Consider the following 13,614-nt stretch of genomic DNA (forward strand, 5'->3'; position numbering starts at 1 on the left):
CTTGCTTGCTTGCTTGCTTTCCTTTCAGACAGGGTGTCGCTCTGTCATTCAGGCTGGAGTGCAATAGTGCAATCATAGCTCATTGCAGCCCCCAATTCTTGGACTCAAGCAGTCGTCCTCCCTCAACCTCCTGAGTAGCTGGGAACCACAGGTGCACATCACCTGATGAATTTTTAATGTTTTACAGAGACAGGGTCTGGCTATGTTGCCCAGGCTGATCTCAAACTCGCAGCTGCAAGTGATTCTCCTACCTTGGCCTCCCAAAGTGCTGGGATTATAAATGTAAGCCACTGTACCTGGCACAGACTAAGGTTTTAGAAAGTCCTTGTGTGCATGTGTTCAGGACCCTCGAAGAGTGTCAGGGCCAGGTGTGTGGCTCACACCTGTACTCTCAGCACTTTCAGAGGCTGAAGTAGGAGAATCGCTAGAGGCCAGGAGTTCAAGACCAACCTGGGCAACATAGTGAGACCCCATATCTACTAGAAATTTATTTTTAAAATTAGCTGGACATGGTGGCGTGCATCTGTAGTCCCAGCTCTTCAGGAGGCTGAGGCGGGAGGATCACTTGAGCCCAGAAGGTTGAAGCTGCAGTGAGCTATGATTGCACCACTGCACTCCAGCCTGGGTGACAAAGTGAGGCTTTGTCTCTTAAAAACAAAACAAACAAAAAAAGAGTATAGGGACCATGGAAACCCCAGATGGGAAGGGAGAGTAGAAGGAGCCTGAAATGGGCTTTGAGGTGGGATGCCACCACAGACTGGGTAACTTGGGCGACTGTTTTTTCTGATCTGAACTCAGTCTGCACAGTGAGGTATGGGAGAGGATATCAGAGCCTGTGATGTCTTCCCTCAGGTGGAAGAACGGTTCCTCCGGCATGGACTGGAGTCAGTTAACAAATATTAAAAAGCACTCACTGTGTGCTAGGCAGTGGGGTATAAGACCAGTGAGCTATGCTACAGTGGGGGAAAACGGTCATTGAATAAGCAAGTCAGTAAGGGTCATTTCAATGCAATTGTTCTTGGGAAAACAAAATGCCACAATGTGACAGACAGAGGGTAACTTCGGCAGTGTGGAAGCCAGGATGGTGGCAGAAAGGCATTCTAAGGAGGTGACATCTGAATGAGATCTAAATGGTCAGGAGTGGCTGACTTTGTGGAGACCTAGGAGACGGGAATTTCAGCCAAAGAGAACAGCCAGTGCAAAGGCCCTGAGGCAGGAATATACTGCTGTGCCCAAGGAACATCGAGGAGGTCAGTTTTGCTGCAGTGAAACGAGAAGGGAGGAGGGGAAGTGAGAGGAGAGAAGAGGGCTGCCTTGTAGGAGGCTGGGGCTGTAGAGACCAAGGAAGCTTCTGGAATCAGTGACCTGGAGATGCCTCAAAGGATGGTATGAGGGGCTAGTTCCACCCACCACTCACTCCTCACCCTCATGTCTTCTTTCTAATTCTCTCCACTCAGGGATCCATTGGATTTCCCGGGCCCCTGGGACCCATAGGAGAGAAAGGGAAGTCGGTGAGTCATGACTGGGGGTAAGGGAGAGGGGCGAACTTGTCTGAGGGAAACAGCATGTATGGTTGTGTCTGATCATGGGTAGACCCTGAGTGTCTGTGTCTATGCCTGGAAGCACTTGTGTGCACACTTGCTATTGTATGCAATGCATGACACATGTAGGTGATTACACATGGTATTAACATGAATATGACTTTAAGTATGTGTATGTGTGTTTCATGTATCTTTCTTTTTTTTTTTTCTTTTTTTTTTGAGACGAAGTCTCACTCTATCGCCCAGGCTAGAGTGCAGTGGTGCGATCTCAGCCTCCCTGGTTCAAACGATTCCCTGCCTTAGCTTACCAAGTAGCTGGGACTACAGGTGCCCGCCACCACGCCCGGCTAACTTTTTGTATTTTTTAGTAGAGACGGGGTTTCACCGTGTTAGCCAGGATGGTCTCCATCTCCTGACCTCGTGATCCGCCTAGCTCGGCCTCCCAGAGTGCTGAGATTACAGGCGTGAGCCACCGCACCTGGCCTCATGTATCTTTCAATATAAATGAGACAGGGTTTGAATGCCGCAGCCTGCAGGCCTGTGCCTGGGTGAACAAGGGCATGAATCTGCATGCACTTTGCATGATGGTGGGCATGAATGTGTGCAAGAAGCTTGTACACATGCATGAAAGGACATGTGTATACACACGTGTGTGTTTCCGTGCACACTGAGTGATGTGTATACAGGCATGTATTGTATTTGTGTTGTTATGTGTGTATTGTAACAGTGTTAATGAACATTGTATTTACCTTCATGAGTGTATGTATACTGCTGTGCTTATCAGGACAAAGTCCTCAGACGAATCTGGGCCTGCATATGTTGACAGTGTATATGCATGTGTGCAAGAGATGCATTGCATGATGAGTTCTGTGTCATCTTCAGGCTGTGGATTGCCAAACGCATGCCATGATTGCATGCAATCATGTACGCATACTGCACAACTGTGATAAATATATGTCTCTGTGGCCAAAGATGCTTGCACGTTTGGACTCTGTAGATGCAATCATAGTTACAATTGTGTGTTTGAGATCTGTGTGGTTTTGAGTATAAGTTGTATTTGTGTGTATGTGTATGACTGAAAGGCTTGTGAATAAATGTGTGGCAGACAGCTTTCTGGGTCTGTGATTGGGTGCCTTTTTGTGTTTGCATCATGCCTTTGCACCCTAATTCTCTTCTGCTTTCTCTCTCACAATTTATTTTCAGGGAAAGGCAGGACAGCCAGGCCTGGAAGGAGAGCGGGGACCACCAGTAAGAAAATAGAGAGTGCCCCTACCCTGCTGGGACCTGGGGACAGGGCTGGGAAGGAAAGGTGGTGGAGAGGTCATCAGAGGGCAGGGAAAGGGTTTGGGTTATATCAATGTCCCTGGAGAGGGAGTCACAAGGGGAGGGGACCTGGAAGACTTGGCCTCATCTCCCAGGCTCCCCCACCCCCTCATATCTGATCTTTGCCTTTTTTTTTGTTCAGGGCTCCCGTGGAGAGAGGGGGCAACCGGGTGCCACAGGGCAACCAGGCCCCAAGGTATGGGATGGGTGGGCAGTCAAGGCCCCCCATGCCTCAGGCTCAGCCAGTCCCTCCCAGTTCTTCCCAGTTGAGTCTGTTCTGGGGCCTGAGTCTCATTCACTCTGTCGCAGGGCGATGTGGGCCAGGACGGGGCCCCTGGGATCCCTGGAGAAAAGGTGAGAGTGTGTGTGTGTGTGTGTGTGTGCACGCATTTGCATGTGTGTGTGTGTGTGCGCGCACATTTGCATTTGCGTGTGTGTGTGCATTTGCATGTGTGTGTGTGCACGCATTTGCATGTGTGTGTGTGCATTTGCATGTGTGTGTGCGCGCGCATTTGCATTTGCGTGTGTGTGTGTGCATTTGCGTGTGTGTGTGTGTGCATTTGTGTGTGTGTGTGCGCATTTGCGTGTGTGTGTGCATTTGTGTGTGTGCGCATTTGCGTGTGTGTGTGTGCATTTGCATGTGTGTGTGTGTGTGTGTGTGCGCATTTGCATGTGTGTGTGTGTCAGAGAGAGAGAGAGAGATTCTGAGTGGAGGACAAGCCCAAGAGATGAAGAGACACTATAATGCAGTAGTAAGAGCACAGTTTAATTGGGTGTGGTGGTGCACACCTGCAGTCCCACCTACTCTGGAGGCTGAGATGAGAGGATTGCTTGAGCCCAGGAGTTGGAAGCTGCAGTGAGCTAATCACACTACTGCACTCCAGCTTGGGTGACAGAGCAAGACTCCATCTTGAAGAAAAGAAAAAAAGAAGCACAGCCTCTGAAGTCAGAGAGCCATGAGTTCAAGTGCTGGCTCTGCCACTCACCTACTGTGTGACCTTGGGCAAGTCACTTAACCTCTCTGTGCCTTAGTTTTCTCCTCTGTAAAATGGGAGTAACCTCAGTCTCCCAGCCGCAGTGGTGAATAAAATGACTGACTGTGCGGAGAATGCCCTGCCCATGCCTGGCATGCAGTAAGCACTCAATGTGCACTAGATCCTATTGTCATTGTGTGGGGCTCAGGGAGTGGGCAGAGAGGCAGGAAGGATGAGACAATGACTTCCGGTTCCATTTCAGGGCCTCCCTGGTCTGCAAGGCCCTCCAGGATTCCCTGGGCCAAAGGGCCCCCCTGTGAGTGAGGTCACCCTCATTGGGAGTTGGGGGGGTGGAGGATGTGGGAAGGGAGGAAGCCCTGTATCTGTGCCCCAACGCTTTCCCACCTCATCCGCAGGGTCACCAAGGTAAAGATGGGCGACCAGGGCACCCTGGGCAGAGAGGAGAATTGGTGAGTAGCCCCTCAACCTTTGATTCCTGATCCTTTTTTCGTGTGTGTGTGTGTGTGTTTTGTTGTTTTGTTTTGTTTTGTTTTTGAGACACAGTCTCACTCTGTCACCCAGGCTAGAGTGCAGTGGGGCGATCTTGGCTTACTGCAACCTTTGCCTCCCAAGTTCAAGCAGTTCTCCTGCCTCAGCCTCCTGAGTGGGACTACAGGCGCGTGCCACCGTGCCTGGCTAATTTTTGTATTTTTAGTAGAGACGGAGCTTCATCATATTGGCCAGGCTGTTCTCAAACTCTTGGCTTCGAGTGACCCACCCGTCTCTGCCTCCCAAAGTGCTGTGATTACAGGCGTGAGCCACCGCACCAGTGGCCAGATTCCTGATCCTATCAGGTCTTCCCTGTCTCCCCGTCCTCCATCCCTTCCCCATGTAACACCCCCTACCCCCATTTAATTTTTCTCTCTAGGGTTTCCAAGGTCAGACAGGCCCGCCTGGACCAGCTGGTGTCTTAGGCCCTCAGGTCAGAATGGACTCCATAAACCTCCCTTGTTTTGTACCAGTTGGGGGATACTTAGGGGAAAGCTGGACTCCTAAGCGACTCCCCTGGGCCACCCCAACTCAAGAGGAACCTTCTTCCTCACCAGGGAAAGACAGGAGAAGTGGGACCTCTGGGTGAAAGGGGGCCTCCAGGCCCCCCTGGACCTCCTGGTGAACAAGGTCTTCCTGGCCTGGAAGGCAGAGAGGGGGCAAAGGTGAGACACTGTCCATTAGAGATCTTGGTTGAACATTCAAGATCAACCAAAGGCTCAGAATCAGTCTCGTGGGGGAGGGGGCCCTGAGTCACAGACTGGACGGAGACATCCCCTCCCTGGAGCTTGACTTCCCTCCTCTGCACTCCTGCAGGGGGAACTGGGACCACCAGGACCCCTTGGGAAGGAAGGGCCAGCTGGACTCAGGGGCTTTCCCGGCCCCAAGGGGGGCCCCGGGGACCCGGTGAGTATCTTTGGAGACTCTCCTGCGTGTCCCTTAGAGAAGGAAAGGATGGGGGGGGTCGGGGGAGGGATGCGGGAATGGCATTTGGGGTGTGGGAAATGATGAAAGCAAAAAAATGGTGGAGAGAGCTGGGGAAGGCAGACCCCTCAAAGCTCAGTGTCCAGTCCCAGGAGAGAGGTGGGGACTGTGAGCTCCTCACAGAGGAAGACAGGACTTGGGGACACCCTTGGGAGTCTCTTGACTGTGAATTATCTCCTACTTCAGGGACCTACTGGCTTGAAGGGTGATAAGGGCCCCCCGGGGCCTGTGGGGGCCAATGTAAGTATAACCCCCTGTGCTGGGTGGGGGCAGGGTGGAGGAAACTCAAGGTGTCTTGGAAGCTTGACATTGTCATGATAAAACCCATGATGGAGGCCAAGGCAGGCGAATCCCTTGAGGCCAGGAGTTCGAGATCAACCTGGCCAACACGGTGAAACCCTGTCTCTACTAAAAATACAAAAATCAGCCAGGCATGGCGGTGAATGCCTGTAATCCCAGCTACTCTAGAGGCCGAGGCAGGAGAATCACTTGAACCTGGGAGGTGGAGGTTGCAGTGAGCCAAGGTCAGTTCTGTTGCTCACTGGCTGGGCCGTGGTATTCCTTGGCAAGCCTCAGTTTCCTTGTCTGTAAAATAGCCATGATGAGAAGCCTCCTCTCGTGTGTGATCACAAACCTCATTGAGATCATTTATCCAACAAATACTTACCTGTGTGTTGGCCACCAGCATATAAAAACCCCTTTTTTTGGGCCAGGTGTAGTGGCTCACGCCTATCATCCTAGCTCTTTGGGAAGCTGAGGCTGGAGGATCGCTTGAGCCCAGGAGTTTGAGACCAACCTGGGCAGCATAGCCAGGCCCTGTCTCTACAAATGTATATATATATATATATATATATATACGCCACCAGGAGGACTTTGGCTTTTGTTCTAAGTGAGATGGGAGCCATGGAGGGTTCTTGAGCAGGGGAGGAATGTGCCCAGCCCCTCAAGTGCTCACAGGCACCCTCTGGCCGCTGCAGGAAGGGAACAGGTTAGATATAATCCTGGTAACCACAGAACTCAGTGCCTGGTGGCTTGAAAATCCTCCATGAAGGAGAGCTACTACTGGTATTATTCCTGATTCGTCACCCTGTTTTCAGGGATCCCCTGGTGAGCGGGGTCCTGTGGGCCCAGCAGGAGGCATTGGACTTCCTGGCCAAAGTGGCAGCCAAGGCCCCGTTGGCCCTGCAGGCGAGAAGGGGTCCCCGGTAAGTGACTTGCCCATCCCACTCTTAGGGCCTCCTCAGGGTCTGGCCCTGCCACATCCCAGGACATGGCTCCCACAGGACATTCTTGCCCTGACATCCCCCTTTCCATTTCCCACAACAGGGAGAACGTGGCCCCCCTGGCCCCACCGGCAAAGATGGGATCCCAGGGCCCCTGGGGCCTCTGGGACCCCCTGGAGCTGCTGGGCCTTCTGGCGAGGAAGGGGACAAGGTGAGGGGTTCACAGAGAGGAAGGGTCCAGGGGAGGATGGGGGTGAATGGAAGCTGCATCTTCATCCCATTTCCTCTGCAGGGAGATGTGGGTGCCCCTGGACACAAGGGGAGTAAAGGCGATAAAGGAGATGCAGTGAGTGGAGATCCCCAGTGAGGCGGGGTGGTGTGGGTAGCAGAAGAGAGAGGAGGCCAGGGATGTAGAGATCATTCTTCATGGGGTAGGAGAGGCCATGGAGTTTTCTGCCTTCTAGGGTACCATCTTGATACCTACATGCAACAGAAGGTACTTGAGCTGCCTGGAGCAATGGGTCCACAGAACCCAAATGTGGAGAGGATAGGGATAGCTGGGGCTCCCAAAGAACTGGAAAGGCACTGGGGTGCGGGTAACCTCCTTCTCCATTCTTAGTGACATGTCCTTCCCTCTGCCCGTGACTCTGCATGGCAGGCACTGAGGTATCTGATACCCAACTTCCCCGCAAACGTCAGACCCAGTGTCTTGTACCATTGAGCCAGCTTCGTCCCTGGGTCTTGGTGGAACTTGTGAGGAAAGGTCCTGATGTCCAGGGCTTGGCTTAGGACAGATGTTTGTCTGATCCCGTCAGTCGGTGGCTGAGAAGACAGGATTTGGGGGGATGTAGCTGTTGCTGCCTGGTAGGGGATGTGGGTTGGGAGGCAGTGATTGATAGCTCCAGTGCCCTCTCTAATCTTAAACCTGAGGGAATTTTTTGATTCTGTTTCCTGTTCTCCCAGGGCCCACCTGGACAACCAGGGATACGGGGTCCTGCAGGACACCCAGGTCCCCCGGTGAGTGCCCCCAGCTTTGCAGTCCTTCTCTGGATCCTTGATGGGAGGGATAGTGGGAGCAAATGACAGTGGAAGCACACTGACTCAATCCAAACCTCAAACCCAACCCTGATCCTCCCCCAGTACCGACACCCAATGTGAACTCAATCCAAGAATTGGAGTCAATCCTAATCCAACCATGTCATCCCTTCAATACCAACACTCAATATGAACTCACCCTCAGAATCTTATTCAATCTCAACCCAACCATGTCTTCCCCTCAATACCAACACCCAGTATGAACCCAACCCCAGATTCGGAGTCAACCCCAACCCAACCATGTCTTCTTCTCAATACCGACACCCAATGTGAACTTAACCCCAGAATTTGGCACAATCTCAACCCAACCACGTCTTCCCCTCAGTGTCAACACTCAATGTGAACTCAACCCCAGAATCTGGCCCAATCCGAACCCAACTATATCTTTCCCTCAATACCAACACTAATATTAACTCACCCCCAGAATTTGGCTCAATCCCAACTCCAACCATGTTTTCCCCTCAATGCCAACACCCAATATGTACTCACCCCCAGAATCTGAGTAAATCTCAACCCAACCATGTCTTCCCCTCAATACCAGCTCCCAATATGAACTTGACCCCAGAATCAGAGTCAATTCCAACCCAACAATGTCTTCCTCTCAATGCCAACACCCAATGTGAACTCAACCCCAGAATCTGGCCTAACCCCAACCCAACCATGACTTCCCCTCAGTGACAACACCCAATGTAAACTCAACCTCAGAATTTGATTCAATCTCTGCCCAACCATGTCTTCTCCTCAATACCAACACCGAATATGGACTCAACCCCAGAATCTGGTTCAATCCTCATCCCCAACCTTGATCTGCCCCTCTATATCGATGTTCAATATATACTCAGCCCTAAAATTGAACTAAATTCCAACCTAAACCCAGCTCTGAACCCCATTTCAGCCCCAGTCTCAACTCTGCTCATGACCTTAACCTAGTCCTACTCAAACCTTATCTTCAGCCAGACACGGTGACTCATGCCTGTAATCCCAGTACTTTGGGAGGCCAAGGCGGGTGGATCACCTGAGGTCAGAAGTTCAAGATCATCCTGGCCAAAATGATGAAACCCCATCTCTACTAAAAATACAAAAAAACGTACCCGGGCATGGTGGCGGGCCCCTGTGATCCCAGCTACTTGGGAGGCTGTGCCAGGAGAATTGCTTGAACCCCGGAGGTAGAGGTTGCAGTGAGCCAAGATTGCACCACTGCACTTCAGCCTGTGTGACAGAGGGAGACTCCGTCTCAAAAAAGGAAAAAAAAAAAAAGAGAGAGAGAGAAAAAAAAAAAAAAAAACCAGGCACGGTGGCACCCGGTTGTAATCCTAGCTACTCGGGAGCCTGAAGCAGGAGAATCGCTTGAACCAGGGAGGCAGAGGTTGCAGTGAGCAGAGATCTCGCCACTGCACTCGAGCCTGGGTGACAGAGTGAGACTCCTCAAAACAAAACAAAGCAAAGCAAAGCAAAACAAAAACAAACAAACAAAAATGACCAACCAAACAAAAGCCTTATCTTCCAATCTCTTAACCAAGCCCTGACCCAGACCTGTCCTTTTGCGTTTATTACCATACAATAGGAACATATGGCCCTATCCTTAACCTCAACTCTGACCTACTCTTCCAATACTGACCCCAGACCTGAACTCAAACTTTGAATATGACCCTGGCTCCAACCTCAAACCCAACCCTAAATTCCATCTAAACCCCGTTTGAACCCTGCCCATGACCTGAACCTCAACGGCAAATCTGACTCACTGTTTAACACTTTGACTCAACCCTTGACTTCATTCCCAAGCCCTGTTCCTTAACCTGGACCCCAACTCCAACTCAACCCTGACCCTCCCTAAACTTAATCTGAATCCTGACTCCAACCCTTAACCTCAGTCTTGACCCTTGAGACTCAATCTACCCTAATCCCTGACCCAGACCTTAAATGTGGCCGGGTTTGTATTCTTCCAGGGAGCAGACGGGGCTCAGGGGCGCCGGGGACCCCCAGGCCTCTTTGGGCAGAAAGGAGATGATGGAGTCAGAGGCTTTGTGGGGGTGATTGGCCCTCCTGGACTACAGGTGGGTATCTGGGTTTGGGGGTGGCACCTCTGGTTCTGCCTACCTGGTGCCCCAATCTTGGTTCTTTGTATCACAGGGGCTGCCAGGCCCTCCCGGAGAGAAAGGGGAGGTCGGAGACGTCGGGTCCATGGTATGCACTCCCAGAGGAAGGTGGGAGCGGGAGGATGGTGGCTTTATAGGGTGGGGGCAGGCATTAGATTCATTTGAGGGACATTGTCATTTTAAGGGCCCTGAGGGTCACCAGCATCGAGAGTGGTATCTGTGGTCACTGTGGTCTTTTGGGCGAGGTGGGCTCTATGGTCACTGGATACTAATGCTGAACTTCCACAGGGTCCCCATGGAGCTCCAGGTCCTCGGGGTCCCCAGGGTCCCAGTGGATCAGAGGTGAGAACTCTTGGGAGGCCAGGATGGCTCAGAAATGGGGACACCCATTTCCTAAGAAGAGGATGTTAGGATTCCACTGTCCCACTCTTACCTCTTGCTGTCTCTCCAGGGCACTCCAGGACTGCCTGGAGGAGTTGGTCAGCCAGGCGCTGTAGGTGAGAAGGTGAGTGAGGGAAGGCAGGGGCTGCACGGGGGGAAGAGATAAATCTAGTCCAATTGGGCAGGGACATTCTGGGGAGCCCCTCCTTGTCTGCTAGGATGGGACCTTTCCCCACTCTCACTTTGCCTCCTGCAGGGTGAGCCAGGGGAGGCTGGAGACCCAGGGCCTCCAGGAGCCCCAGGCATCCCGGTGAGTGACTGTGTGATGTGGTCCCTGCACCCAACTCAGGGAACCCCTGACCCCTGAGCATCTTGGGCCACTTTGACCTCTGGGCAGTCCAAGGTCATCTGCTTACCCCTGTCCTGTGGCCATCCCTGATTACCTTGAGGAAGGACACCTGGAAGGTCTCAGATAGGGCTGCTATGTACAGTTCTGTAGGTTGCACACTACACAAGACTGCGTGGCCCAGGAGATAGGTGAGGGCTCAAATCTGAGTCATGAGTCCTGACTTGGGGATGAGTTGCCCACAGGGAGCCCCTCTTCTAATTTGCTCAAGAGCAGCACATGGGCTAGGCCGACCTTGCACATGACCAGTGGGCACCTAGACTGTCCAGATCTTTCACTGTCATAAGTCCCAGCTCCTTCTGACCTTTGACCCTTGGACAACCTAGGCTACTCTGAACCCTGACCCCAGAAAAGTCCCAGACCACCCCAATGCCTGAATCCAAGTATGCCAATCCTTGATGCCTGGAGAGTCCAGACCACTCTGACCTCCGACCTCTTTCTGTAAAGGGGCCCAAGGGAGACTTTGGTGAAAAGGGGGACTCAGGCCCATCTGGAGCTGCTGGACCCCCAGGCAAGAAAGGTCCCCCTGGAGAGGATGGAGCCAAAGGGAACGTGGTGAGTCCTGGGGGGAAGTGGGGGCAGACACGGGAGGGGGCACTTGAGTGTACTTGAAGTCCTCCCAGACTTTTTTTTTTTGAGATGGAGTCTTGCTCCGTCACCAGGCTGGAGTGCAGTGGCATGATCTCAGCTCACTGCACCCTCTGCCTTCCGGGTTCAAGTGATTCTTCTGCCTCAGCCTCCCGAGTAGCTGGAACTACAGGCACGCACCACCACACCTGGCTAATTTTTTGTATTTTTAGTAAAGACAGGTTTTCACCACGTTGGCCAGGATAGTCTCGATCTCCTGACCTCGTGAACTGCCTGCCTCGGCCTCCCAAAGTGCTGGGATTACAGGCGTGAGCCACCGCGCCTGGCCGAAGCTCTCCCAAACTTCTAGCCAGGGATTGCATCCTCTAATTTACTGATCTCATGAGCAACCCCCAGAACATGGATGAATGAATTAATGGGTGGATGGATGGATGAATGAATGAGTGGATGAATGGATGAATTAGTGAATTAATTAATGGACAAGTGAATAACTCAGTGGATGGATGAATACATGAGTGAATAAATGGATGAACAAATGAGTGAATGAATGGATGAATGAGTGAATGAATGGGTGGATGAGTGAATTTAATTAATGGAAAAATGAATAAATCAGTGGACATATGAATATGTGAATGAATAAATGTGTACGAATAAATGAGTGAATGAATAAAGGAATGCATGAGTAAATTAACGGATGAATAAGTTAATTAATAGATGCATGAATGTGAATGAATGGATGAATGAATGAGTGGCCAAATGGACAAACGAGTAAGTAAATGAGTGAATGGATGCATGAATGAATGGATAGATCCACAAGTGAACAAATGACTGAAGAGATGAGTATGAATGAATGGATAGATCCATAGGTGAACAAAATGACTGAAGAGATGAGTGAATGAATGGATGGATGGATGAGTGAATTAGTGAATAAACGTGTGAATGAAACATAAATGTACAGTGGTTATACATCACTGAATGGCATGAAAGTTGATTTCACAGCGGATCATTCTAACGTTGTTGTAAAGGTTAAGGTTGAATTGGATCAGATTTGAGGTGGATGTGGAATTTGGCCTTGAGGCGAAGGTTGAGGCCCTTCCTCCACCACAGTAGGGTTTGGGGTGGGTGGAGGTCAGGAAGGGGTTTAGCATCTGTGGGACCTCGACTTGAATCGCATTGTTTGGAGTGTCCCTTCTCTGAGTGTGTGAATGGATGGATGAATGGATGGATGGATGGATGGATGGATGGATGGATGGATGGATGGATGGATGGATGGATGAATGGATGGATGGATGGATGGATGGATGGATGAAATGAATGGATGGATGGATGAATGGATGGATAGATGGATGAATGGATGGATGGATGGATGGATGGATGGATGGATGGATGGATGGATGGATGGATGGATGGATGGATGGATGAATGGTTGGATGAATGAATGAATAGACAAATGAATGGCCAGTTTTCTCTGTGAGACCCGAGCTGGGAGGCTGGGAGGAGGCTGCAGTAAGATCATGCGTGCAGCATTCCTAGCTCAGTGCCTGCACCCATGAAACACAAGAATGTTCGCTCTACCAAGCCAGGATTTTATGTTTTGTTCACTAATGTGTCCCCAGAAACCAAATTGTTCCTGGATACAGTTGATCTGTTCCATAAATGCATGATTGCTCCACAATTCAGAGATGTGATTATTAATCATTCTGTGTTCCAGGGCCCCACGGGGCTCCCCGGAGATCTAGGGCCCCCAGGAGACCCTGGAGTTTCAGTGAGTGTGACCCCCTCCCCAATCCTGGCATATTTCCTAATTCTGTCCCCGTTTCCCCACCCCCACAGACCTGGACCCTGACAGTGGAACCAATAACCTTCTTTTGCCCCCCAGCCCACCCTATTTCTCACGTACCCTCATCACCCCTCACAACTCTGTCTTCCCCCTATGCAGGGCATAGATGGTTCCCCAGGGGAGAAGGGAGACCCTGGTGATGTTGGGGGACCGGTGAGTGGGAAAACAGAGGGTGTGGTGCTGAGATTGGGGGTTGGGGAGCTAATGAGTGAGTGAATTGGGGGGCAGGGGAGTGAGCTAGTGGGGTACCCAAGGTCCCTGCAGATGCTCCCGCTTCATCTCTCTGGGGACCCCCAGGAATGTGAGCAGCTTGAGGCAGTAGGTGGGAGGTGGGAGTGCCTGCTGCTCGGGTGATGCTTGGGGAAGGCTGTCCTCTGGTCCTAGGCGTCCTAAAACAGTCAGGCTCAAACAACGTTAGCTGAGACCAAAAGTGGTGCCCTTGTCTCCTTCAGGGTCCGCCTGGAGCTTCTGGGGAACCCGGCGCCCCCGGGCCCCCTGGCAAGAGGGTGAGTAATAAGCCACCTCCTGAATCCTCGGCTTACCTACAGTCCCCACTCACCTTACAGACCCCACTCATCCCATAGCCCCCAACTCACCCACAGCCCCCAATTCAC

The 13,614-nt window shown here is 51.6% G+C and overlaps 1 protein-coding gene across 1 annotated transcript in view; it reads left to right on the top strand.

The window, feature by feature from the left end:
- COL5A3 (collagen, type V, alpha 3) overlaps nt 1–13,614 on the top strand; it is a 53,110-nt gene that overhangs the window by 26,753 nt on the left and 12,743 nt on the right. The window contains exons 35-57 of the mRNA XM_011954960.1: nt 1,458–1,511; nt 2,745–2,789; nt 3,007–3,060; nt 3,174–3,218; nt 4,101–4,154; nt 4,255–4,308; nt 4,767–4,820; nt 4,945–5,052; nt 5,204–5,293; nt 5,558–5,611; nt 6,469–6,576; nt 6,698–6,805; nt 6,887–6,940; nt 7,558–7,611; nt 9,636–9,743; nt 9,820–9,873; nt 10,074–10,127; nt 10,237–10,290; nt 10,423–10,476; nt 11,020–11,127; nt 12,872–12,925; nt 13,100–13,153; nt 13,453–13,506. Coding sequence (XP_011810350.1) covers nt 1,458–1,511; nt 2,745–2,789; nt 3,007–3,060; nt 3,174–3,218; nt 4,101–4,154; nt 4,255–4,308; nt 4,767–4,820; nt 4,945–5,052; nt 5,204–5,293; nt 5,558–5,611; nt 6,469–6,576; nt 6,698–6,805; nt 6,887–6,940; nt 7,558–7,611; nt 9,636–9,743; nt 9,820–9,873; nt 10,074–10,127; nt 10,237–10,290; nt 10,423–10,476; nt 11,020–11,127; nt 12,872–12,925; nt 13,100–13,153; nt 13,453–13,506 — 1,530 coding nt within the window. The remainder of the gene's footprint in view (nt 1–1,457; nt 1,512–2,744; nt 2,790–3,006; nt 3,061–3,173; nt 3,219–4,100; nt 4,155–4,254; nt 4,309–4,766; nt 4,821–4,944; nt 5,053–5,203; nt 5,294–5,557; nt 5,612–6,468; nt 6,577–6,697; nt 6,806–6,886; nt 6,941–7,557; nt 7,612–9,635; nt 9,744–9,819; nt 9,874–10,073; nt 10,128–10,236; nt 10,291–10,422; nt 10,477–11,019; nt 11,128–12,871; nt 12,926–13,099; nt 13,154–13,452; nt 13,507–13,614) is intronic.

This window comes from Colobus angolensis, unplaced genomic scaffold (assembly GCF_000951035.1).
Source record: "Colobus angolensis palliatus isolate OR3802 unplaced genomic scaffold, Cang.pa_1.0 Scaffold39, whole genome shotgun sequence".
Lineage (NCBI taxonomy): Eukaryota > Metazoa > Chordata > Mammalia > Primates > Cercopithecidae > Colobus > Colobus angolensis.